Raw genomic sequence first — 23570 nt, 5'->3', positions numbered from 1 at the left:
TAAACATAGAAAGATACTATGTTTTCTAATGCTTGAGAGTTAGTGGGTATTGATTTTCTACTAAAATGATGTTCTAGTCTTGGCAAGACTCAAGAGCGACTTAATTGGGCATCAACGAATATACTATTCAAATATTCCGTCTGAAATTATGTTTATAATATTAAGCGACAAAATTTTAGAATATATCTATCCTTAGCGAATTTAGTTTAATTATAACCTTAGTTGTCGTAGAGCTAATAGTTGAAATATTTTTCTCATTACCATAATTTTTTAATTTAATCTCGTAGTATTCTTTTTGTTGGAATTTTTGATGCCTTGTGTTATGTAAGAGTTAGGTATTTCTCCAATTACATTTCCTTCGATACAATGTTGTCTTTGTTGTCGACTTTTCTGACAATTAATATGAAAATATTCGACGGGTTACGTATAAACACGGAAACTACCTACTAATTGCAAGAGAAGTAGTCAAGTTCTAAATATTCGACGGGTTACTAATCCTCTTCTTTGAAGTTTCAACGTGACCCTGGACCAAATCTAATCCCGTGCTTTTACATTAGCTAGAAGTTTTTAAGAGCAAAGTAGATACACCCAATAGTAAAAATCCGAAACGTTTGTCTTATTTTTTTTCAAACTTAATACACTAATAAAGTATATAATACATGAAAATCCAATTTTAACATAAAAATAAAGCACTAATCTCCCTTACGGAAAATTATTAAAAATCATTAAAACTTCAGCTTTCCCTTTTTTCTTCTCTTCGTCAATGACGTGTCACACGTTTGTTTGAACAAGTATCTAGAAGTCTTTATCAGTTGCAGACTTTGCTGCTCTTCCACAACGGCGCGTGAAAGTCCACGTTCTTTATCTCCGTCATATGGGACCCACCCACCACGAAATTCTTCTCATCCCGGCCCCGCTTCTTTCTCTCTCCTTTCACCCACACCCCAAACAGTTTCAACCCTTCACCTACCACCCCCTTCTCTCCCTCCACGGCGGCTCCACCGTTGTCTCCGCCGCAGCCTTCGCAGTCGCTCTCTTCCTCCTCCACCGCCGGTTTGAGTTTCTTCCCTCCTCCTTTGATCATCTGATCGATCTGCTCCGGTCCTACTTTCATCTGCTCGGTCAAGAACGCCACGAGCTCGTCACGCTGCCTCTTCGCCGCCGCGAGCTCCGAGCTCAAACTGCTGTTCTCTCTTTTCAGCTTCTCGTTCTCCCCGGATAAGTCAGCCACCATGTTCTCCACCGACCCCGGGTGCTTCGACCCGGGCGATGACGTGGAGCTAGAACCGTGATCGTCACCCGCCGAGTTTGACTCCGACGGCGAACCAACGACTACGCATTTCCCCGCCGCGGCGATCACCGCCTTGCGCCGCCGTATCTCCGACAGCAGTTCCTCTTGTCCTCTCCGGAAGTTGTCGTTAGCAAACTCCCACTTGTCCGGTACAGTTTTCCGGAAACCCTATTAAAAATAAAATAAAAATTATTCATCAGCTTCTAGAAGCTTTTCTCACCAACTACCAATGAATGATTCATTTAACCAAAATGATTTAATAACACAACAAATGAAAATGACTTTTGATCATAATATCGTGTGTGACTCACGTAAGTGTTGAGCTGACGAATGAAGCTTGAGAAGTTGTTATGTTTGAAGTACTGAGGGAGAAGATCCTTAGCGAACTCAGCTGTTTTCCAAACGACGAAAGCTGATCCATCTTCGTTCCATGAAACGACGTCGTCTGTGCTCTGATCATCCACTAGCTGATACGTTTTGCTTAAAAACGGCGCCGGAACAGACCTTTGCGCCGCCATCATCACCGGCGAATATTTTAAAAACTAAAGAAAATAATAAAAGATGCACTAAAAATAATCTAGACAGAAGGAGAAGAAAATAAGATTTTAGAAAATGAAAAATCGGAGGAAAGATTCAGCAACTAAAGAGCAAGAGAGCAGTGAGAAATTCCCAGTCCCAGCAATAGAAGCCTGAGAGGAAGACACGAGAGCGGAGGAGATCGGAGTTTCGTTTGGTTTCTTCCATCTAACGGATTATCTGATGGAGGAGGAAGTTGGAGACTACGACCATACTTCGCCGGAGCTAAACCGTGAGGAAATAATACAAAACTAAACCAAAGTTAGAAGTGTATTTTTTTTTTCTAAAGTTTTTAGCAAACAAAACTGTTTTTAAGTGTATTTTCTTCGGGAGGGTGGTCAATTATATAACGCATAAAGCATTATAGATCCTAATGTGGGTCCTACCTATGTAAGAAAAAATAAAAAGAGAAAACGGATGCTTGTTCTAGAAATTCTCAGAAACATCTTTAATTTTTTTATATATCTCTTGATCAAAATGTTCATAAAGTCTTCTTTTGAGTCATGCTTTCATCTTATTTTCCTTTTCTCTCCCTTGAATAATTTTCCAGGAAATTATGCCATATGATACATCGTTTTTTTATATGTCGTATATATGCTGACAGAAAAAACTAATGTCATATGTAATATAGTTTTATACTGAAATTATGCATAATTTAGCCATTGCTAAAAATGTTTTTGCCAATTAAAATAAATACGCACACACAACAAGCGAATATAATATGTATTCTAGAAAGTATAGAACTTCACAGATATGTAAAGTTTTTTTCAAATATGACGGGAGACGACATGATATTTTATTTTTAAAAACACGACTTTGTTTCTTTGCCTCTTTGTATTATTATTATTTTTTGAATATTTTAATGCGCCACCTAACACATTTTGGCTTCAATTCACATTTGGGTACCAATCAGCTTCATTTACCTTTTCTTTTTCATTTGTGTATCTTTAGACTAAACAATTCGGATAATATATTTTAACGTCTGGAGTCGTGATATTTACAAGTTATTAAACCCCATCGACATCTACGGTCTTCATTCTTGGATTTATTTCCAGCACCCTTGGTTTTATCTGCTTTATCATTGATGCCACGGCTAGATAATAATATTCATCAACGACGGTAAGTCTTACCTGTCGTGACAAATTTTAAGTTCTTATAAAATCATCGACATCTACGTCTCCATTATTCGATTCATTTCCACCACCACCTTTTGCCTTTAATCTTGTCAAGGACGATATATCTCACATAAAGGTATAATCTAGAGATAATGAGATAAAGCTAGAAGCTAGAGATAATTGCATGCACATGGTTGATTTAAAAAAGTTTTATAATTTGCGCTAATTCGAGACTTGAATAGTTGGAGAAAAATGGCGCACGCTTGCATAACTATATTTTAAAAGCTGCTTCTAGACCTTCATGTATATTGGATCAAAAGATGATATTTTTTTAGTCAAAAAAGGCGATAACAAATTTGTGAGAAAATGTCGATAGTTGCAACTTGCATGCATGTACATCTCCATTCGGACCTCAAAGTAACACATTGTTATTGATAATTCATAAAGGTAAAATTGATGATCACGATGAATGTAATAATGTATATGATCCCTCAATTCGGTTATTGATTTCAAGCCAGTTTTAAGCATATGTATGAATCCACTCGGGAAAGTATAGTATTGTGTGATCCCTTATTTTGGTGTAGCTCATCAATGATTTCCAGTTTTAACTAGAATCCACTTTGGTCAAACCATCTTCGAATTTCCAATGTTTTAGCATCTCTTCGTGTGTATGGCGCTAAAACAGGATTCGATTCAGTAGACTAATCTTTGAGAGTTTCACTACGGAAGCTCCACTTGTATACAAGAAAATCATAGGTAATGGCATTAATAAACGTGTTGGCAACTTTTTTTCTTCGTATTGATAGGCTTTTTTTTTCTTTCTATACCCGAGTTGAAGTATATAGTTTTAGAATTTTACACTCTTTCACATTTCTTACAGCTAATGATTTATAAGCTTCTTTGTTTATTGAATTAAGTATTCTGTTCAGCCGTGACAATGCCAAAGACCATTTTTTCCACGCAGAAAAGTCGAATAGAAACAGCTTTGATTTTTGTAAAAAGTACTATAGTGTCCAGTTTGATAGTAAACATGAAAATTCTTAACATGTACTAAAACTTCCTCATCAAAAATTGACACAAAATTCTGTAATAACTTAAAGTTAACCATTCAGTATATGTTCTTACTAAGATACGTAACAGTTTATTTATTTAGTACATAAATGTTCCATTTCCATTTTATTTTACAAATAGTAGGTAATTTTTATAATTTTTCTACTATTCTGATTTTCTATCAAGATATACAAATACGAAGTCCCGAACCATTAGAATATAAATTATGATTTCATATTAGAATTGTTAAATATATAGCTAATAATTATAATTAACTGAGTTTATTTCCGGAATTATCTTTAATGCATAGTTGTGGATGCGCAGAAAAAAAATTAACGACGTAATTTAATTTAATTTGCATTATAAATTTTGGAATTGCAGAATTTTTGAACCAAGAACATAAACATGCTTATTTTGCAACTGATAAAACAAATCTTGAACCATTGAGCCAACTATTGGGTTGTGTCCTTAATGTTAAGCAGCTTTTTTGGTAGTTGTGGACCATTTTGTTTGGTTCATCTATGGAAAGTTCGAACTCATTTCTAGGTTGTGTGAAATGAGAGAAAATGACCACTTGAGCAAATCAATTGAAGTCAGAGGCGAATGTTGTACAACAGTGAAAGATAATTGAAAATACGGCGAGAATTATTGACACGTATGTGGAAACGTCGATTTGAAACGTAACTCTATTATTATCCACGAATCTTTTTGATGGAACTTGGAAGATGAGTCTGGTTGTTATATAATTGCGTTTGTTGAGCATTAGAATGTTTGAGTTCCACTACTTCCATCATAGCTTTTGAACTGTGCTTTTCCATATTCTCTTTTTTTTGGTGGGCAAAAGGGAGAAAAGCCTCCCTATATTATTAGAAAAAAGTCCGACAACACGACATCACTACATGTCTCGAGAAACGCCTAAGACATCATCCTCAAGAATCGAAATTACATCAGATGGTACGTAATCGAAACTATGAATTCCTAATTCTCTCATATTAGCTTTTGAGTCGACAAAAACTGTTCATGATCACATCCAAAATGCGATAGCTAATGTATTTTATGTTTTCAAAAGAAAAACTTACATGAGAATCATCAACAATTGAAAAGAATTATCTAAATACATGGGGTTAAAAAAATATACTGAATTAAATTTTAATACTTCATCCGTTGAATTTCATATCCAAAGACATGCTGCTGTTGCATATCTTTAAACAAAATATGCGTCGGTCTATCTTAAGCTGCATCTTTAGCATTTCTTTATGATCTAATAGCCCATTGTCAACTCAGAGGTCCCACTTGGACCAGTGTTTTGCCTTCATAAACACCTACCTGTATGCCATGTAGTATTGGACACTAGTTCATGTTAGTAGTAGTTTGCTGTCTTTGATACCAAATTTGGATTTGGTTTCCTCTATTTCAGCCAAACTTCTGCATATCTCTTTAGCCTGGAGAGGACTCACTTGGATTTGTTCTCGTTTTTCTATCTCTCTTATTCCATGAGAAGACATTTATATTTCGCATATGCTACTGATGTATATTAAATATCCAAATCACTATAGTTGATCTGAAGGAAAAAAAACTCTAAACCGACATTTAAACCAACAAAGTGGTCCAAGAAATGAGATATAAAATGCAATTTGATAAGTTCATCAATGTAATAATTATGTATGCCATATGTTAACGTCATACGTTGCCACTGAACTCACCTCAAATAAAAGTGATCAATCACACGTCCCAAAATCTGTTTGGGCCACCACTGATTTATTTCTCCAATTTGTAGTTATATACACATAAATCATACTAAGCAATACACATAATTAAACATAAATGCATGTACATCGTAATACTTAAAAGAATAAAACACGTTTATTCGTGATATCTCTCTTTCAAGTTTCAACAACCGATTAAGCAAAATAACATTTTCTCTTCAGAACTTTTAAACAAAACATGTCTCTTTTTTTTCCTGAGCAACGAAAACTTATTTGGTTAGATAATTTATTGCTAATTTTTTAAAGTTTGGTGTCCACTCACATTAATATTCGATTTGATTCCTTTGAAAAATTAAATTATCTTCGTCTAGCCAGGTTAGACGATTTCAACCCAATGGTTAAAATAATGAGATTTAACAGACGATCGATCTATTTTCTGGTACTAATCAAAGGTATTCTAAATTCTGATCATAGTAAGATTTAATATGTTCTTTCTAACACTGATCGGATGAGACGATAATAGGATAAATAAAGAAAAATAAAACTTACTTCTCTGCTTCTCATTCATATCATGCGGCTTTCACTCGAGGGGCCCATTTAAAAAGAGAGGCACCGGCCCACCTCAATTTGTTCCCTTTTTTTTTTCTCCTCTACCTTAAGAAAACAAAAAACTCAAAACCAGCAAAACCTCTGAGACAGCCAGAAGCTTTCCGCGACTTGTATCATCTTTATTCACCTATCAGCATCGAACGGTTCAGATTATTCCAACAAAGTCATCGGCAAATAAAACAATAATCTTCGCCTGAGAAAAACTTTTCCCCAATCGGAGAGAGTCTAATTAGGGTTCCTGAGAGCTTCTTCGAGATGTGGCACGAAGCGAGACGATCGGAGAAGAAGGTGCACGACATGATGGACGCGGCTCGGAAACGAGCTCAGCGTCGAGCTATCTTCTTAGCCAAACGCCGCGGAGATCCCATCCAATCGATCCAAGCCGTTGGATCCCGCTACAAAATCTTCCGCGACGACGGTCTCTACCAAGCCACCGAGGATCAACAGGGCCTGTAAATAAACTAACTCTCATCCTTCGATTTTTCGAATTGGTTTCTCAATTGACTTTGTTGAATCAGGATACCGTGGAACGGGAAGCAGGATGTTATGATCGATAGGTATTGGATTAGTTCTTAGCTGTTTGATCGATTTCGATTTCGATTGAATCGTTTGTTGATAGTGTAGTTGTAATGTGCAGATTCGATGGACGTGCTATGCTTGATTTTGTGAGGGAGGCTGGTTCGAGAAGCATGCGGCTGCATAAGAAGTCGGAGGAGGAGGAGGAAGTTGAGGAGTTTGTTAATTTTGAGCGTTATCGGGATTTAATTAAGCATCGCCGTAGAGGATGTCGGTACCTTCTTCCTCTACATTCTCTTCAAAGTTGTTTTAATTCAAGGAAAAATCTTGAGTACAGTTGAGATAAGAGTCAGTGGGATAATGCTGAGTACTGTGAACAGTTTCTGATGGAGAGGGTTTGCAACACGTTAATCAAGAGCTTGAGGCTAAACTTGCTGCACCCTTCCTTGGAACAAGGTGCGTTTTCAACTTTAATCTTCAAGATTTTGATTACGAACTAAAAGCTCGAGTCTTTTGATCATTATTGATCTTCTAGTTAATGTGAACATCTTTTTTTTGTTCCTTAGACCACAACAAGCGCAAGCACCTGCAAACAAAGGCACGTATTCACAGGTTGGGTTTTCATATGGTGGAAACGGGAAAGAGGCATCTTTGGATGCGGGAGAAGATGATGATGAGGAGGAGGATGATGATGAGGATGAGGAGGAAGATTTTGATAGTAATGACAGCGAAGATGAAGGAATGGAAGCAATTGCGAAACAGTTTGGGGTGAAGCGGTATGGGTGGCTTGTTTATATGGATAAGAAGGCAAAGGAGGAGGAGAAAAGGCAAAAGGAACTTATCAAAGGCGATCCTTCTGTTGTAAGTTGCAAGACCCATTTTGATTTGTGAAGTTTATGGCTTCCTTTTATTTTTGCTTATCTAACGTGGATGAAATCAAAATTTTATGAAAATGTAGAAGAAGCTAAGTCGAAAGGAAAGAAGAAAGGTTTCTAGAATAGAGAGGGATAGAGAAAGAGAAACTTCAAGGAGTTTTGGAAGGCACATGATTCAGCATGATCCCTACAGGTAAGACAGTGCCTCAGTTACATAAGAAGCAAAAGTCCGTGGATTTTTCAGCTCACTGACATGGTGCTTCTCTATTCACAGGGAGTCTCGAAGGAGTCCTACTTATGAGGCTTATCCGCGCTCAAGAAGGTTTTTCCCTTACTAACCTGTTCTTATGTCATACAATCTATGGAAAGTGATTGCTTATCTCTTATTGCTTCTGTTCACAGATCAAGATCCAGATCCCGGTCATATTCTCCGTCATACTCAAGGCGGAATGGTCATGGAGACGACTCTGGCGAAATTAGCAAGCCAAAAATCGAGTATATTACAGAATTTGGAGGCTCAGGAGACGTGGCAAGTCCAAAGTTTGGAGGATATTCTCCACCGCGTTCACCACCATCTCAAACTGACCTATTCAACCGGTCGGAGCACTCAACCTCTAGTTCTTGCAAAGATAGCCACTTACTCCCCATTTATTGTTCGAGGAAACGTTTGTTGTGTATATTAGCACTAGATTTTGGTTACCTGTGACATCAAGGGAGAGACAGAAGCTTGCTTTCTGGAACCCCTTTTATACTCTGACTGAATCTATGGAGTAGGAAATTATAATTTTGTATTTCCCTGCAGACCATCGTCAGGACATATTCTTGAGGCGCTGCATGTTGACCCTGCATCTGGTGTATCGCTTGAGAAAGACAAGATTGTTAAACTACCTAAACCGTCAGTGAGGTATTGTCATGATTGCGTATATCAAGTTTATTTTGGTGGCATCTGTCTCATCCTTTAGCTTTTGTATTTACAGTACTTCCTCAGCACTAGCGAAGCTTTCAAAAGCAGGTACCTCCTTGGGAGGATCTTCGAAGCAAACGCCAGCGGAGAAGAAAGAAACTCCGCAAGAACGACTGAAGAGAATCATGAACAAACAGCTAACGCAACAGAGTAAGAACTTAAAGTGTTCTTTTGCATATAAGTTCACTCCCATTTGCTATTAGAAACTGAGATGGTGGATGGATCATATGTGTACAGTTAAGAAGGACACTGCAACGGAGACTGCTAAAAAACGAGAACAAGAGAAGCAAAGGCTGGAGAAACTAGCGGAAACAAGCCGGTTAAGTCGGAGTAGACATCGCAGCCGTAGTAGGAGTTATAGTCGATCACCACCACCGAGGTTGTTAATAAAGTTATCATTTTGTGCTTCGTGATTAGAGTGGGGATTTATGAAGATGACAAGGAAGTCAGAAGACTTTTTCGGTTCTTAAAAGCTCTGACTGGATCTGCTCTCTATCGAGACACTCACCTACACAGATTTCATCATGTCCTCCTTCCAATTTGGTTTCTTTAACTTGTAAACATGTTTTTGTTTGCAGAAGACACAGACGACGCAGAAGTAGAAGCCGAAGCAGGAGATCCCGCAGGCACAGTTCAAGATCACGGTCTAGGTCCCCGTCTAGGTCACCATCACGCTCTCCTAAACGCTCGCGCAGACGCTCTTCCTCGTATTCAAGGTCTCCGAGGTAAGAAGCAAATGCAAGCTTTACATGTTTGAACAAAATGGTTGCTTTGCCTCGTTTAACATAGTTGAGTATCTTGCAGGCGAAGAAGCAGGACAAGGCACTGAACTATGAAGGGAAACAGATGAAGAGGATTATTGAAGCCAAAAGACTATATGTTTGCCTCTTGTCCTATATTTTTATATATTTGTTATGTGTGTTTTCTTGTTTTCTTACTTTTCTATCCTGAATAAAGTTCGACTGCGACATTGTGTCATACTATAGCTGTTTTGCATCAATGGTAGCAAACAAGAATTAAGCTTTCAGATGGTTTGTTTTGGTAGTTTATCAGATGTTGAAACTAAAAGCTTAATTTTAGTAAATGAATAAAGATATAAAGCTTGTTTTAGTCAATGGATGTAAAGGTAATAATACATCAGCTATAATTGTTACAAATCTACAATAATAAAGTTTTGAACATTGATTGATATTTTTGTCAATCATTTAATTTAATTATTATGTAGTCAAAAATGTGTTAGTTGAAATCTCTCTTTCTCTGTGTTTCTTTCAATACGGATATGATATTCTTATAATGGTTTGAAATTTGAATGAAGGAAAAACAAAGAAGTTTAACGTTGAATGTGATATGAGAGGATTCGCTATTTTACATGCGACCTTAAACGATTAGTCTGGTCTCTCTCTGTAGATATTTTTCATAACATATCTGTGACAAAAGATAAGAACGATCTGAATGAAGGAGAAGAAAAGATCAAACGTCGAATGTGGTAGGAGCGGAGTCGCTATTTGTCATGCGTCAAATATGATACGTGGGTTTTTTTTTTATAATTAGACCCATATTCAGAAATATTTTTTATACAAATTGATGGGTTTGTTTTGTTCGAAAAATCAATGCCACATTAAATAACAACGAGAGACTAGTGTGTTTTGTCGTCTGTGTCTCTGTGCTTGATCATCCCTATGCTTTCAATACATAGTAGCATAACGTGATAATGACTCCGTGTTATTTTTTACTAACGCTTTCAAATTTCGCAACTTCATGAATAATCAACAATTTGAGGAATTCAGATCTTTGGAACTGTAAGTACTAAAAGCCGAGATGAGAAATGCCACGACAAACGAGATTGCTTTATTAAAGGATGTAAGTAATTATTAAAACAATGACGAATTAAGTATGTTGGTATATCCGTCGTATATTACATGTGAAATGTCTTCAAAAGTGGCTACTTCGAACTGCTAAGTACTGCTCAAACTGTAGTGTATAAAACAAACTACTAGTTTGGTAACTAGTAATAAACTTGTTAAACATCCGTAAACACAAAGTCTATAATGTTAGTATTGAACTAGTACTAAATGAAGGTTCTAGAATTTACGAACTCACGGAGTTATTTCAACTTATATTACCTCCACCAATTAGAACTAAAAGCAGTGTTTCTTTATTGAGTGGCTACGATCCTTCTTTCTAGGTCTGCAGGAAGTTACAGTACATACAAATCTATATAAGAAAAATAGTTAACAGTTAAATAACGTAAAAAAAGTTAAAAAGGAAAAAGCGGGAAGCCTATTAACAGAAACGACAAAAAAGTGTCTGAAATGTATCGAAAGAACAAACAAAAGAGCAGAATGGTCACATGGGAAGAGTTGTGGCTTTGTGTAACGCTGCAGAGGATCAAAACAAATAACAAGGATAAAAGCTATAACGGAAATTTTTTTCCCCGTCCAAATCTGTTAATCATTTTTCTTCATTAATTTTATTTTCCATTTTAAGAAAGTTTAAATTGCATTACCTCAAAAGAAGTCAATTTTAAATTGATTTTAATGTTAAGAGATATCTTGTTTTCTTTTATCATCTTTTTTTTTCTTTTATAAATTCTATCGATAGAGTCGGTCGAAACACGCTTAATGATACATAGTGAATTGCTGGCTACTACGTTGTCTGATCCGAATTTAAAATATTTTTCACCTAATGTCAGAAGGTGAACCGATCATCTGTTACAATTCACTATATAAACCACTTATACCAAAACTCAAATCAAAATTGACCAAAAATGATGATAATCTAATTCGAACGGAAATAAAAAATAGTACACACCAAGCTTTTTATCACCTAATCAAAAATACACACCAAGCTTTTTATCACCTTTTAATTGTTGAGTTTATGATCGGACCGGCCACGGACATTTGTCTTAATGCTTACAAAACAAAAAACTCTCCCCTCTCTCTTTGGTTTGATCTGATTTGACTCTCTCTCTCTCTCTCTCTCTCTCTCCTCATCTCTATCTCTCTCTTCTCTCAAAGTTCTCACCTTTTGAGAAACACAAAAGTACATTTCCTCTACTCTTTATTCAGTTTACATCATCACTCTCTCTCTCTCTCTCTTTGAACACACTTCAAATCTCTCCGGTCAACAAAGAAAAATGAGTTCAGTTTCTTCATAATAAAGCTTTTCCACCTTTAAATCTGAAAGATTCTTTCTTTTTCACTATTCTCTGCAGACAAAGAGATGAGGAAGACATCTCTTTCTTCAAACAGCTTCGGCGGCTTCCTAAGCCCCGGAGCAGCTCCGAGTAGCTACTCCGACAACAAAGGCTGGAGCTCCGAGAGAGTCCCCCACCCTTCCTCCTCCACCGCTTCTTCCACTCCCACACTCAACAACGGCCACGGCCCTCGCCGCCACCTCGGCTCCTCCTCCGCTTTAACGACGCCGTTTTACAGCGGCAGAGCCGTACCTTCCAAATGGGAAGACGCCGAGCGGTGGATTTGCAGCCCCGTCGCGGCTTACCCGCCCGGCGTCTGCGCAAACCTGAGCTCTCAGTTCTCTGAACAGAGACGGCAGAAGTCCAAAAGCGGTCCCATTGTTCCTCCTACGCTTCCTCATCCTCCGCCGTATTCTCCGAGGCTGAGGGCTATGGAAGCAGCTCCTAAAGGTTTAATGGTGTCTGGCTCGCCGTTCTCTACCGGAGTCTTGGAGGCGGAAAGGGTTTTCAGAGGGAGTGTTGGTGGTAGTGGTGGTGGTGGTGGACATGGACATAGCCGGAGCTGGGTTGATTTGATGAGTGAAGAGACTTCTTCTCTCAGCTCCAAAACTGATACTGGTAAGCTCTCTCTCTCCTCTTGGAAAGTTTCAGTCTTTACATCAAAAGAGACTAACTTTTGACAAACCCAATCAAGATAATCTTGAAAAGGACCAAACTTTGAGGTGATTGTTGTGTAGTTATGTCCAAAGATCTAAGCTTTATTGAATTTTATGCAGAGGACAGGAAGGGTACGGCGGCGCAATCTCCGGTGGTGTCAAGAAGAGACATAGCTACGCAGATGAGTCCAGAAGAGATGAGTCCTAATAATAATCCTCAGGAGCTATTATCTCCACCGTTGGTTGTTTCTGTGGTTGATGAGACTACTCCTCCTTGTAGAGGAGGAGGTGAAGTGAGGGAAGTGAAGATGGATAAAGGAGCTAAGATGATTAAGCGTCCAAAGAGAAGAGTCATGTCTTCTTCTTCGAGGGTTGTTATGAGGAGAGAGGAGCAGCCTCCTGAGGTTGAAGACAACTCTGAAGCTTCTGCTTCTTCTTCCTCTTGGGATATCTCTGAACCTGCCATGACTCTTTCTAAGTAATTAACCAAAACTGAACCAACCAGCCAATGACTTCTTCTTATTGGATTAGCTTATTAATGTGTTCTGTCTTTGTGTTGAAGGTTGCAAAGAGAGGAAGCGAAGATAGCAGCTTGGGAGAATCTTCAGAAGGCTAAAGCAGAAGCTGCCATTAGAAAACTTGAGGTCCTCCTCCTTCTCTACCTTTTGTATAGTCAGCATGAGCAGCATTGTACTGAATCTTTGAATGACAGGTGAAGCTGGAGAAGAAGAAGTCAGCATCTATGGATAAGATCTTGAACAAGCTTCAATCAGCGAAGTTGAAGGCGCAGGAGATGAGGAGAAGCTCAGTTTCAGTGTCCAGTGACCATCAACAAGAACAGCAACAAGTCTCTAGGAACTCAGTGAAGATCACTCATCTTGTCCGGAGACATACTTTCATGACGCCTTTCATGGCTTGCTTTGCTCCTCGCGTTGATTGCAGAAAGTCTCCATCTGCTCTCTAGTTTCCATTCTTTTTTTTTTTGTTTTGTGAAAGACAAATTTGAACAAAAACAAAAACATTTGTACACTGCAAAATTTTCTTGTAAAGCTTTTGATCTGTTCCCAACTTTCATTTCTCTTCACAGTACCTAGGTCTGCGGGTTCGGTTTCTTTGGTTAGTTTGGGTCTTTTAATTCGGTTAGTTCGGGTCGGTCAAAATCTAAGTGAACAAAAAATAAAATTAGTTTCCGGTTAGTTCGGTTTCAAAAAATTTAACCAAAATTTTTGGTTAAATATTTTTGTTACAATTGAATAAAATTTGAAAAAAAGAATGGTTAATTTCAGTTATTTCGATTCGGATTTTTGTTAGTTTGGTTTGGAATTTTGGTTAAAAATTGGTATTGCTAAACTTTTTGGGTCGGTTCTGTTCGGTTAAAAATCCCAGCGTTAGTAATACCATCACGAAAGCAGGTTTCAGTTATTCCCAAAGGGAAAGAAACATAACAAATAAATTGATCATTGAGGATTCAATAAATCTATCTGACAAGTGAAGTTTCAATACAACTGACAAAGCCAAAAGCTCAATGATAATGTTTGTAAGGTGTGCATTATTAGTATGGCCGGTACCTCCAGTCTGATCTTGATTGTCTTGCGCTCGGCATTCCATATCCCAACTAAGTAGAGATTTTTAATCAAAAAGCATAAGAATCAAATCCTCAACTACAAAGCTTTTTTTATTTACCTCTTGTCCACAGATTTCATGAGATCTCCGGGATACACATCTGCAACACCGTTTTCAGCAAAGGTAGCGAACCCGAAACCTCTATGTCCACTTCTCTTTGGGTCCTGTTAACAACAAAAAGATGAATGTGCAAACATGTTCACCAAATGTTCTCAGTGTAACTCTATCAAATCCAGGAGACACACCAAGCTAAAGATGTGACCACAAAATCTTCAAAGTATTATAAGAAATGCAATTAAATAAGTAGGATAGATTTCACCTTAGGCATGTACAGGTCAGTGATTTCACCATACCTCTCAACAAAGATCCTTGTCGCCTTTTTGGCAGGCTGTCTCATCTCTTCCTGTCACAATTAACATAAGTTATGAAACATAACCAACCCCTTTTGAATAAAAGAACATAAGCCATATGGAAACTACTAACCTTTGGTGTAGCAACTTTGACTTCCAAGATTCTGTTCCCCAAAACATGTTCACATTTCAGAGCGTCCTTCCTACAAAGCACTCATCACAGTTATGCCAATGGAAGAAGCATCTTGAGATGAAGCAAAGGTGACGTATCCAAAGCCACGAGATCTTCCAGTTGATCGATCCTAAACACACAAAAACAAGTTTTTCAGATGATGACTCGTAATTGAAAAGCAAAACACCTTCATGACGATGCAATCCTCAAAGTCACCGAACTTGGACATGTAATCTTAACATCTACAAGTAATCATTCAAAAGTTCACAAAATCAAAAACATATAAAAAATATCAATGCGATTGAGCAAAGAAAAACCACAAGCTTCCTTTCCATGAGATGAGCAACCGAAACAACATTTGTCTTTTTTGTTGTCTTAAGCCCATCTTGATAGTTACATAAAATTTAGGCCTTTTAACTGATCCCTCATAATTGGACCTTCAGTTATCTTTGATTTATTTCATTTTAAAATCATACATAACAAAGCAAATATTTGTAACCATTTGGTGCATTTATGTATACTCGTTTCATGCTGCAGCTTTAGCTCATTTGGGCACTAACTCTATCATCATGATCATACTAATACCGTCTCTGGTTTACAGCACAAATTCAACTTCCTGGTGCTCAAGGCCGGTCATGGCCTAACGCTCGTAAGACCCATACTTTAGGCACCAAATTTTGTCGGCATATATATATATGTGATGTTTGTATGAGTCTCTTTCTCTGGCATATAGTAGTAGGTGATAAATTAACTACATGGTGCCGTTTCAAGTTCATTCTGGTAGCCCTCATGGCAAAAGATTATATACTTTTATACATCGCTTAAAATTCTAACTCAAAATTAGTCAAGGTTGGTGCATCTAATAATGAATGATAAACTGTTGATTTTTAATAATAAGATACCAAATCTATTCATTCACAGTTCTTCTAAAAAGTTGTGGCTTTGTGCATTTCTACTAAGAACTCACGTCTCTGAGTCCTCTGCATCTTCTTCTTCTTCTTCTACAGTAGGAAGCGAACCTTCTCTACTAAAACCAGGGTTTAGGAACTTGCCTACGAAAGCCCAAAGCTTGTAAACATCTTCAGAGTCTGTCAAGAAGCTAAGAGAAGCTGTTCTACAATTATTTTGACCATTACATAATTTATTCTAAAAGATAATCAATATTCACAGCCATATGAAAAATAGTTCACGTCAGGAAAAAATAATCAAGATCTCTCCTCTGGATATTTACCCTACTTGAAAAAACGCAATTCACATGGTAGATCTTGAAACAAACGTGTAGAACTACGAATCTACCTCATGCATTTCTTCCAAAGTATATAAAATCATAACTAAATTCATATTCCTTTATGCTTACGTGATGGAAAAACATCAAAAATCTGTATTCACAAGACAAAATTGTATGTAAATCATTATATAAACCTGTTTAGGTATGGTGCAAATCTATAGTTGTGTTTCATAAGCGATATTTTTATATTTTGTTAAAAAAAACGCGTGATGCGCATGGCAAGGAAGAAATATCTTAAAGAAGGCAACAAGAAGAGTCTTCTTCTTCGTTCTCACCACCCACGTTTTCTTCATTTGCCGCTATTTTATCTCGTGGCCAAGAGCAAATAACAAATAACTATACAGTAATAGGCCTTATATCACGTGCATCAATTCCACAACAATACACTAGTGTTCACAACAAACTTTGCATTTTTCCTTCTTTTTACAAAAAAAAATTAAAATTAATTAAAGTGAGTATATATATATAAAGACAGAACAAGTAGAGTTGCAGAAGAAAGTACAGAGAGAAACTAACTGTTTCGTAGACTTTTTATTTCTCTGTGCTTTGAGTTCTACAATTAATGGAGTGGGTTCGTCGAGAGACAATAGGTCACGGGAGCTTCTCCACCGTTAGTCTAGCCACTACCTCCGCAAGCTCAACCTCCTTTCCTCCCTTGATCGCCGTGAAATCCTCCGGAGCAGTCTGCTCCGCCGCGTTACGCAACGAGAGAGACGTTCTTGACGATCTCGGCGACTGTCCGGAGATCGTGCGGTGTTTCGGAGGAGGAACGACGGTGGAGAACGGAGAGGAGGTATACAATCTGTTTCTCGAGTACGCTTCCGGCGGAAACTTGAGGGATAGGATCAAGAACTCCGGCGAGGGGCTGCCGGAGTTCGAAGTGCGGCGGTTCACGAGGTCGATTGTTAAAGGGTTGCGTCACGTCCACGCGAATGGTTACTCTCATTGCGATGTGAAGCTTGAGAATGTTTTGGTGTTCGGCGACGGAGGCGTGAAGATTTCCGATTTCGGGTTGGCGAAACGGAGGGGTGTGGTCGTGGATGAGATCAGAGGAACGCCGCTGTATTTGGCGCCGGAAGCGGTTAATCGCGGCGAGTTTGAGTCTCCGGCGGATGTTTGGGCGTTGGGATGGTGTGTAGTTGAGATGTCGAGTGGCAAAACGGCGTGGTGTTTGGAGGAAGGAGTTGGGAACGTAATGTCTTTGATGGTTCGTATCGGTTCGGGAGATGCTCCGAAGATTCCGGTGGAGTTGTCGGAGGAAGGGAAAGATTTCGTGAGGAGGTGTTTCGTTAAAGACCCGGTGGAGAGATGGACGGCTCAGATGCTTTTGGATCATCCGTTCTTAGCCGTTGATCATGATGATGAGAGAAGTAGTGGTTCACTGAGGTGTGGCGATGAAGACGAGGCTTCGGTTTCACCGAGAGATCCTTTTGATTTTCCTGATTGGAACTCGGTTAACGATTCAGTTACGGTCTGCTCACCGGTTAATTGTTCACCGTTCAGTTATTTGGTATGTTTACCAAAGGAGAGAATCAGTGGGTTAGTTTCCGGGAATGTACCTGATTGGTCGGTTTCATGTGATTGGGTCAACGTACGTGAGGTTGAAGGGAGTAGTACAGTAGTTTAATTAGTGGAGAAAGACCAAGTCACATGATGGAGATAATTATGGGGTTAATTAGAGAATTGACGGTCTTGATTTAATCTTTTGTTAATTAGCTCGTTGACTATTGTAAATGAATATTAGATTATTTTTTGAAAGAACACAAAACTTTTTTTTTTTGCCATTTATATACTCTGCTTAGTGTTAACCAATCAATGTATGTAACACAGATTCTTACTCGTAAAAGATAAAAAAAGTTTGATTTGTTATTTGTCGGTTATAGTTAACTAATGAAAGTGTCAGACGTTGAAAGATGGAATAATTCTTTTGCCACCGAGTAAAGTCACCAAACTTTGTATTAATGGACTCGAAGCTTGTTTTACATGTGTGAAATGTTTCGAGTGTAACTTAAATCAAGAGAAAGAGAAAGAGAAAGAGCAAGAGAGCAAGAGAGCGCATGTGTTTCTATCTCCTTTCATTGCTCATTTTGTTGATATGGGGAGCCAGTTTGAAATGGTCATCATGTGCTGCTGCGCGAACACCATCCGCTTCTCCTTGAATTTGGGCCTTTAGGTTAGTTTTTAGACATTATAATTGGGTTAGACCCAATACATTTGAGCTGATTCTCATGAGCTTGTTATTGAGAAAAAACAGTGCAAACGAGTTTTGTGATAACGTCTCATACTGATTCTATAATACATTTTGTTTTTACGTCCTACAATTTCTATTCTTTAGTATACATGTTGAGTATGTAATAAACAACTAAATAATAAACCAATAATCAAACAAATAACAATGAGGTTGGAGATTTGTTGTTTCTCATTATTTTATTTTATTTTTTTGAAAAAGTTTTTTTTGTTTCTCGTTGTTGTATATGTATTTATGTAATTTGGTTACAATCTAAATAATAAATAATTTTCAGTTAAAAAAAAACAGAACCATTGAGCTAAGAATGTAGCTATAGAATTTCGGCATTTGGATTGGTTTTTTAGACATTATAATTGGGTTAGGCCTAATACATTTAAACTATCATGAACTTGTTACTGAGGAAAGACAGTGCAAATACCATGTGGGTCAATTGACCCAGGTGTTTCTTATTAAAAAAAAACTACTTGTATATTTCATCAAAAACTTGGTAAGTTTTGTAAATTTTAGGTCAATGACCCCTATAATATGTGTTAATTTTGAAATTACCTTCAAATATTTTCCTACCTTGTGATAACGTCTCATATTGATTCCATAATACATTTTGCTTTTACATCTTGCAATTTCTAGTTTTTAGGATACATGTTGAGTATGTAATAATAATAAGCTAAATAATAAACCAATAATCAAACAAATAACAATGACGTTGGAATCTAAATTCTGAATTTTTATTCGGAGAGATGTTGGTGAATATCATTATGAGACAATGTTGTTATACAAAAAGGTGAGATCAAGAATTCAGAAAATGGCAAGGCTGATACTATGGTTATATCTTTGTTTTATACAAAGACCGAAGCAGACAAAACTACAACTGTGAAATCTAAATGCAGCTCACCGACAGGACATAGGAGCTTCATTGAGCCAGAGGAAATGGATGAAGTCATACAACTTGGCACTTACACTAACCTGTAAAGTGTAAGTAACCAATTAGGTTTTCCTGAGACAAAATAGGTTCTCCCCTTTACGTTCTTTTTTTAATACAGTAATAAATTTGAGATTTTTCAAAATTTCTCAGTTCTACTTTCTCTTGATGGTGCAAAGAAAATTTATTTTATCTATAATATGAGTGGATGCTTACGAATCAATGCAGAATGTTTGACGATATATCGAAAAAATATCTTACAACATCATTATCATTTGATTAGAAAAGTTATTTAGACATTTATCTATAACTAGAGGCCCCAATACAATGCGACGATGATCTAGAAAATTTACATTACACCATGAACATAATAAAAGTTAAGTCTTCTTTTATATAATATCTAGTAGGTCCAATGACTAGTCTCTAGAATTCATGTTAACAACAACAAAGATATAGAGAATTATAAAAATATAAAAGACGCTAAATGCATTTTCATTGTCATGCAGCTTCGTTGCTTGCGACCTAAGAAACAAGAACGCATAGAGCCCCCCAAACTGAGAATGAGGTTCAAGTAAGTCGATCTTTTATCTCAGGATGTTGTCCATCAAACGCAGCATGTTCTCCTGCAAATTACCAAAATGTCGGAACATTTTTTAACATTGTCTCCCGTCAATGTCTTATAAATTTCTTTAAGATTCAGAGCCAATCTTACCGGTTAGGTTTGCGTTAGGATGACTAGTGTTCAACCTCTGATGAGTTAACCCGCCTTCTCGACTCATCTCCTATTAAGAAACAAATATATTTTCTAGTAAGCAAACTAGCTTTCAAAAGAATCTAACGTTTATGGAGTGAAAATGTGATAATTTAACTAACACACCACATGTGGAGAAAAGTGAGGGAAAGGTCCAAAGTGACTCCGGATGGAAGGCTCCATCGTGTATGCAGAAGGCATGTTGATCATTTCCGGTGCATTAGAAGTAGAAGCATATTGATTAGAGTGATTAAGCAGAGGATCACCGGTTGTTTCTGGAGGTCGGATCTGTGAGAGTTGCAATGGGTGTAATGAAGTTCCAGGTAAGCATAAAGGATGCAAGTTTAGCCCATTCCTCATTGTCAACATCTTCAAATATCAGAATAAATAAGAAAACTTGTCATCACCCGCCACAGATAATAGACCAATATATATTTAGTTATAACAAATTAATTAGTTAATCTTTAAGTGACCTGAACTTGGAGCTGAAGCTGTTTCAGATACTCTATGGCTTCATCAAGCATCGAAGCCTTATCCGTCTTCCCCCAATGAAAACAACGGCATGTATATTGTACATCAGAATCGGAGGAAAAAAAATGATTCATGTAAATGTGTGTTTATATACATAATAGTACCTTATTTGAATTAGGGATGAGACTTTGTAAAGCTTTCATTTTTTCATTGATTCTACTTCTTCTCCTCTGTCATAAAAAGTAGGTAACATTAATCTCAAGTAAGAGTATATTGTGTCTGAAAAAACTTATAATTATGGGAGAGACTAGTTAAACTAAACCTTTTCAGACAAATTATGAACTTCAGCAGCTCTGCACCTCTTAGATGAGTTACGAGACTTCGAGGGAAGCTCATCATCCACCACAGCTTCTACTCCTTCCTACTCAGGTGTGCATTATAATTAATTATCAACATTCAGACAATTAAGGTGGGAAAAAAAAAGAGTACAGATCCGTTAAGAGAAAAATCACTGTTGGTAATTTTGTCGGAAAACAGACAAAGATGGAAACTCTTAGAACATGCAGAAAGAGACAAAGTTTCAAAGCAAAACCTCGCTTTCGCAGTCATACTCGTCGGTCTCGTTCCCGCTAGCTCCAAGGGAAGAAGACGAAACACGAGTCCCCGAGCTGCTCCCTTGAGCAATGTTGTTACCACCGCCGGGGAAACCATAACACCCGGCGGCGGCGGAGGCGGCGGCGGAGCCGATCAAAACGTCGGAGAAATCAACGGCGCGCTTCGACGCCGGTGTAGTAGAAACGAAGCTTCTCGGGTTGTCTGCATGCGGGTCTCCCTGAACCTCTATCGCCGCCGTGGAAGCCGTCGTGGTCATGGCCGGAGAGTAGTAAGAAGGTAACGGAGAAGAACGGTCGAAAATATGCCGGAGAAACTGAGAAATCTCGTCGGAAGATGACGGAGGATGATGATGATGATTGTTACTATTATTACCACGAGTGTCGTAAATCGAGGTATTAGTTGAAGAAGAAGATGATGAAATCAATTTCTTATTATCTCCCATTATCTCTTCTTTTGTTGCTTCACCTCTCTCTCTCTCTCTCTCTCTGTGAACGATTAAAAGCAGAGTTTTTGATTTTTATGGGCAAATGGAGAAGAGAAAATAGAGTAACTGTCACGCGCCAGCTAAGACACAAGGGTTATAATGATTGGACTGTCACCGAGTTCAAAGTTTAGACTAGCTGTTACTGTAGCAAAAGCAATGAGTTCGTGTTTTTTTTTTTCAAACAAGGCAAGTAACATTATAAAAAGAGTTTTTTTTTTTTCTCTTTCTCCTTCTCCCAAAACTATTCCTCGTCGCACGTGAGATACACTTACTAAACTAGTACTAGCAGTTAGTTTTTATTTTATTTTTTGGGTAACAAATGATACAAGCTTTTATATGCTTTCTTGTAACCCATTGTTTAAAATAGAAGTCTGTATAAAATGTCAAGCATGTTCTATGTGCTACCACGGATGAAACTCTGATAAAATGAATTTTATATTTCAGAGTTTAATTTTGACGGATAAATTTTGAAAAACTTCCATAAGTTTATAGAAAATGAAGTAATACGTCTTTTGTGTTTGACAAAAAAATTCCTTTTTTAAGTAATTTGAACGACAATTCCAATTCTTACTTGTTAGGAGAAACACAGACGTTAATTCTGTTGTATGAAACGTTATATATTTAAAAAAAATTACGACTCGTGTCGTGATAATAAAGAATATACATCGTAGTTGGTTGTTGCCATTTTATTCCATGGACTTTTAAGCCCATGCTACTGACATATGCGTTAAATTAACGTGCGACTTTAAATCAGTTCTTGTATTGCACGATGAATACTGAAAATTATAGAATTTACTGTTCTTCTCAATTATACAATTCATTGACTTAAATGTTTACAATTCTGCAGTTAATGTTAACAAAAAATTTATATATACATATATGATATATCCATATATGTTTTAGTATTATTAGTGCATTTTAAAAAAATGTTAGTATTATTAGAGTTTAGAGTAAAAATATTTCAATGGTATTTTATTTTTCACTTTATAATAGAGTAAAAAATAGATTTATTCTATATATGAAGTAAATTGTTTTTTTTTTGTTCAGCGTTATATTTTTTACTCTAAAATAGAATATTATTGGAATATAATTCAATTCTATTATAAAATTATTCTATAAATAGTAAAAAATAGTATGAATCATTGGAAATGGTCATAAAACCAAGTCGCAATTGTTCGGCGTTGTTTTCATACCTTTAGTCTAATACGCATTTCGATTTGAACATAAGATCTGCTTTATCAACTATCAAGATTTTTAATCTACTCTTTTACATAGTATATATGGTGTAAATATAGAACAAACACATATATAGGTTTGTCGTCAGAATTAACAAATTATGTAATTCTTGTATAAATAATGTCCACCTTCACCGTATCTGTGTAGCGGCAAACAAAGTGAATCCCCCGAATTGTTCAAATTGTAGCACATCAATTTAGACAATGGACACTTTGTATCATCAAAAATATAAACATTTATGTTTCTTTTTGTGCACAGTATAAACATCTATGTATATTTAACAGTTTGGTAATGTATATTTAACAGTTTGGTAAAAAAGAATTGTTAATCATCTGGATTTTATAACCGATCTTGCTCTGTAGAGTAAACTATAGATTGTATCAGCTGTAAAATCGAAATCGTCAATATGATATTCTCATTCAAGTCCCAGTTACAAAAAAAAAAAGATATTCTCATTCAAGTTACACAATAACATGTACTGTAAGAATTTACCGTTTGCTATTTTCTTTTATTTTAACTTGCACAGAAAACATCATCACTGCACTTTCTCTTAATGAATGCGCCCTAACTGCATTATTTGTTTCACTGTGAAACATTCAAAACATAAGTACTTAATTATCCTCGTATTTACAATTTCTGAAACAAAGATAAAGCATATGGGAGACAGTTGCTAAAAGCCTGCAGCATTTTTTCAGCAGCTGCCTTCATATTATTTTTATAACGATTTTAATGTCAAAAGCTGATTAAGTGATTATCTGTTTTGATAATAAAAAGAAACCGAAGTAATCCTAGGGACATGCTAGAGTCTGGTTAAGTGATTATATAACAATTTATGTTATTGAGAACATACACGACAAAT

The 23570-nt window shown here is 36.9% G+C and overlaps 6 protein-coding genes across 6 annotated transcripts; 3 read left to right on the top strand and 3 right to left on the bottom strand.

Annotated features, from left to right (window-relative positions):
* Positions 1 to 751: 751 nt before the first annotated feature.
* Positions 752 to 2192, bottom strand: LOC106438703 (heat stress transcription factor B-1-like). The gene is made up of 2 exons (XM_048778099.1): positions 1603 to 2192; positions 752 to 1459 (listed from the first exon to the last, which is right to left on the bottom strand). Exons 1-2 carry the CDS (start codon positions 1810 to 1812, stop codon positions 809 to 811), a joined length of 861 nt encoding a protein of 286 aa, XP_048634056.1. The 5' UTR covers positions 1813 to 2192; the 3' UTR covers positions 752 to 808.
* A 4308-nt stretch (positions 2193 to 6500) lies between these two features.
* Positions 6501 to 9729, top strand: LOC111202025 (CLK4-associating serine/arginine rich protein). The gene is made up of 13 exons (XM_048778094.1): positions 6501 to 6799; positions 6866 to 6904; positions 6985 to 7133; positions 7244 to 7319; positions 7430 to 7724; positions 7822 to 7931; positions 8013 to 8060; positions 8141 to 8335; positions 8541 to 8642; positions 8716 to 8852; positions 8940 to 9081; positions 9281 to 9427; positions 9507 to 9729. Exons 1-13 carry the CDS (start codon positions 6603 to 6605, stop codon positions 9529 to 9531), a joined length of 1662 nt encoding a protein of 553 aa, XP_048634051.1. The 5' UTR covers positions 6501 to 6602; the 3' UTR covers positions 9532 to 9729.
* A 1927-nt stretch (positions 9730 to 11656) lies between these two features.
* On the top strand, positions 11657 to 13624 carry LOC106426849. Its single transcript, XM_013867579.3, has 4 exons — positions 11657 to 12516; positions 12675 to 13032; positions 13117 to 13198; positions 13267 to 13624. The coding sequence occupies exons 1-4, from the start codon at positions 11925 to 11927 to the stop codon at positions 13516 to 13518; spliced, it is 1284 nt and encodes a 427-aa protein (XP_013723033.1). The 5' UTR covers positions 11657 to 11924; the 3' UTR covers positions 13519 to 13624.
* A 218-nt stretch (positions 13625 to 13842) lies between these two features.
* LOC125608143 lies at positions 13843 to 15021 on the bottom strand. Its single transcript, XM_048778091.1, has 4 exons — positions 14661 to 15021; positions 14497 to 14580; positions 14238 to 14341; positions 13843 to 14169 (listed from the first exon to the last, which is right to left on the bottom strand). The coding sequence occupies exons 2-4, from the start codon at positions 14572 to 14574 to the stop codon at positions 13974 to 13976; spliced, it is 378 nt and encodes a 125-aa protein (XP_048634048.1). The 5' UTR covers positions 14575 to 14580; positions 14661 to 15021; the 3' UTR covers positions 13843 to 13973.
* A 1422-nt stretch (positions 15022 to 16443) lies between these two features.
* Positions 16444 to 17777, top strand: LOC106426850 (mitogen-activated protein kinase kinase kinase 20-like). Its single transcript, XM_013867580.3, has one exon. The coding sequence runs from the start codon at positions 16550 to 16552 to the stop codon at positions 17612 to 17614; it is 1065 nt and encodes a 354-aa protein (XP_013723034.1). The 5' UTR covers positions 16444 to 16549; the 3' UTR covers positions 17615 to 17777.
* Positions 17778 to 19398: 1621 nt separating this feature from the next.
* Positions 19399 to 21504, bottom strand: LOC106426835 (transcription factor SPATULA-like). Its single transcript, XM_013867564.3, has 7 exons — positions 20969 to 21504; positions 20699 to 20797; positions 20541 to 20606; positions 20379 to 20444; positions 20032 to 20274; positions 19867 to 19936; positions 19399 to 19777 (listed from the first exon to the last, which is right to left on the bottom strand). Exons 1-7 carry the CDS (start codon positions 21431 to 21433, stop codon positions 19722 to 19724), a joined length of 1065 nt encoding a protein of 354 aa, XP_013723018.2. The 5' UTR covers positions 21434 to 21504; the 3' UTR covers positions 19399 to 19721.
* Positions 21505 to 23570: the final 2066 nt, after the last annotated feature.

The sequence above is a fragment of the Brassica napus genome, chromosome A1 (assembly GCF_020379485.1).
Source record: "Brassica napus cultivar Da-Ae chromosome A1, Da-Ae, whole genome shotgun sequence".
NCBI classification, from domain to species: domain Eukaryota; kingdom Viridiplantae; phylum Streptophyta; class Magnoliopsida; order Brassicales; family Brassicaceae; genus Brassica; species Brassica napus.
This window is presented reverse-complemented; position numbering and strand designations above follow the sequence as displayed.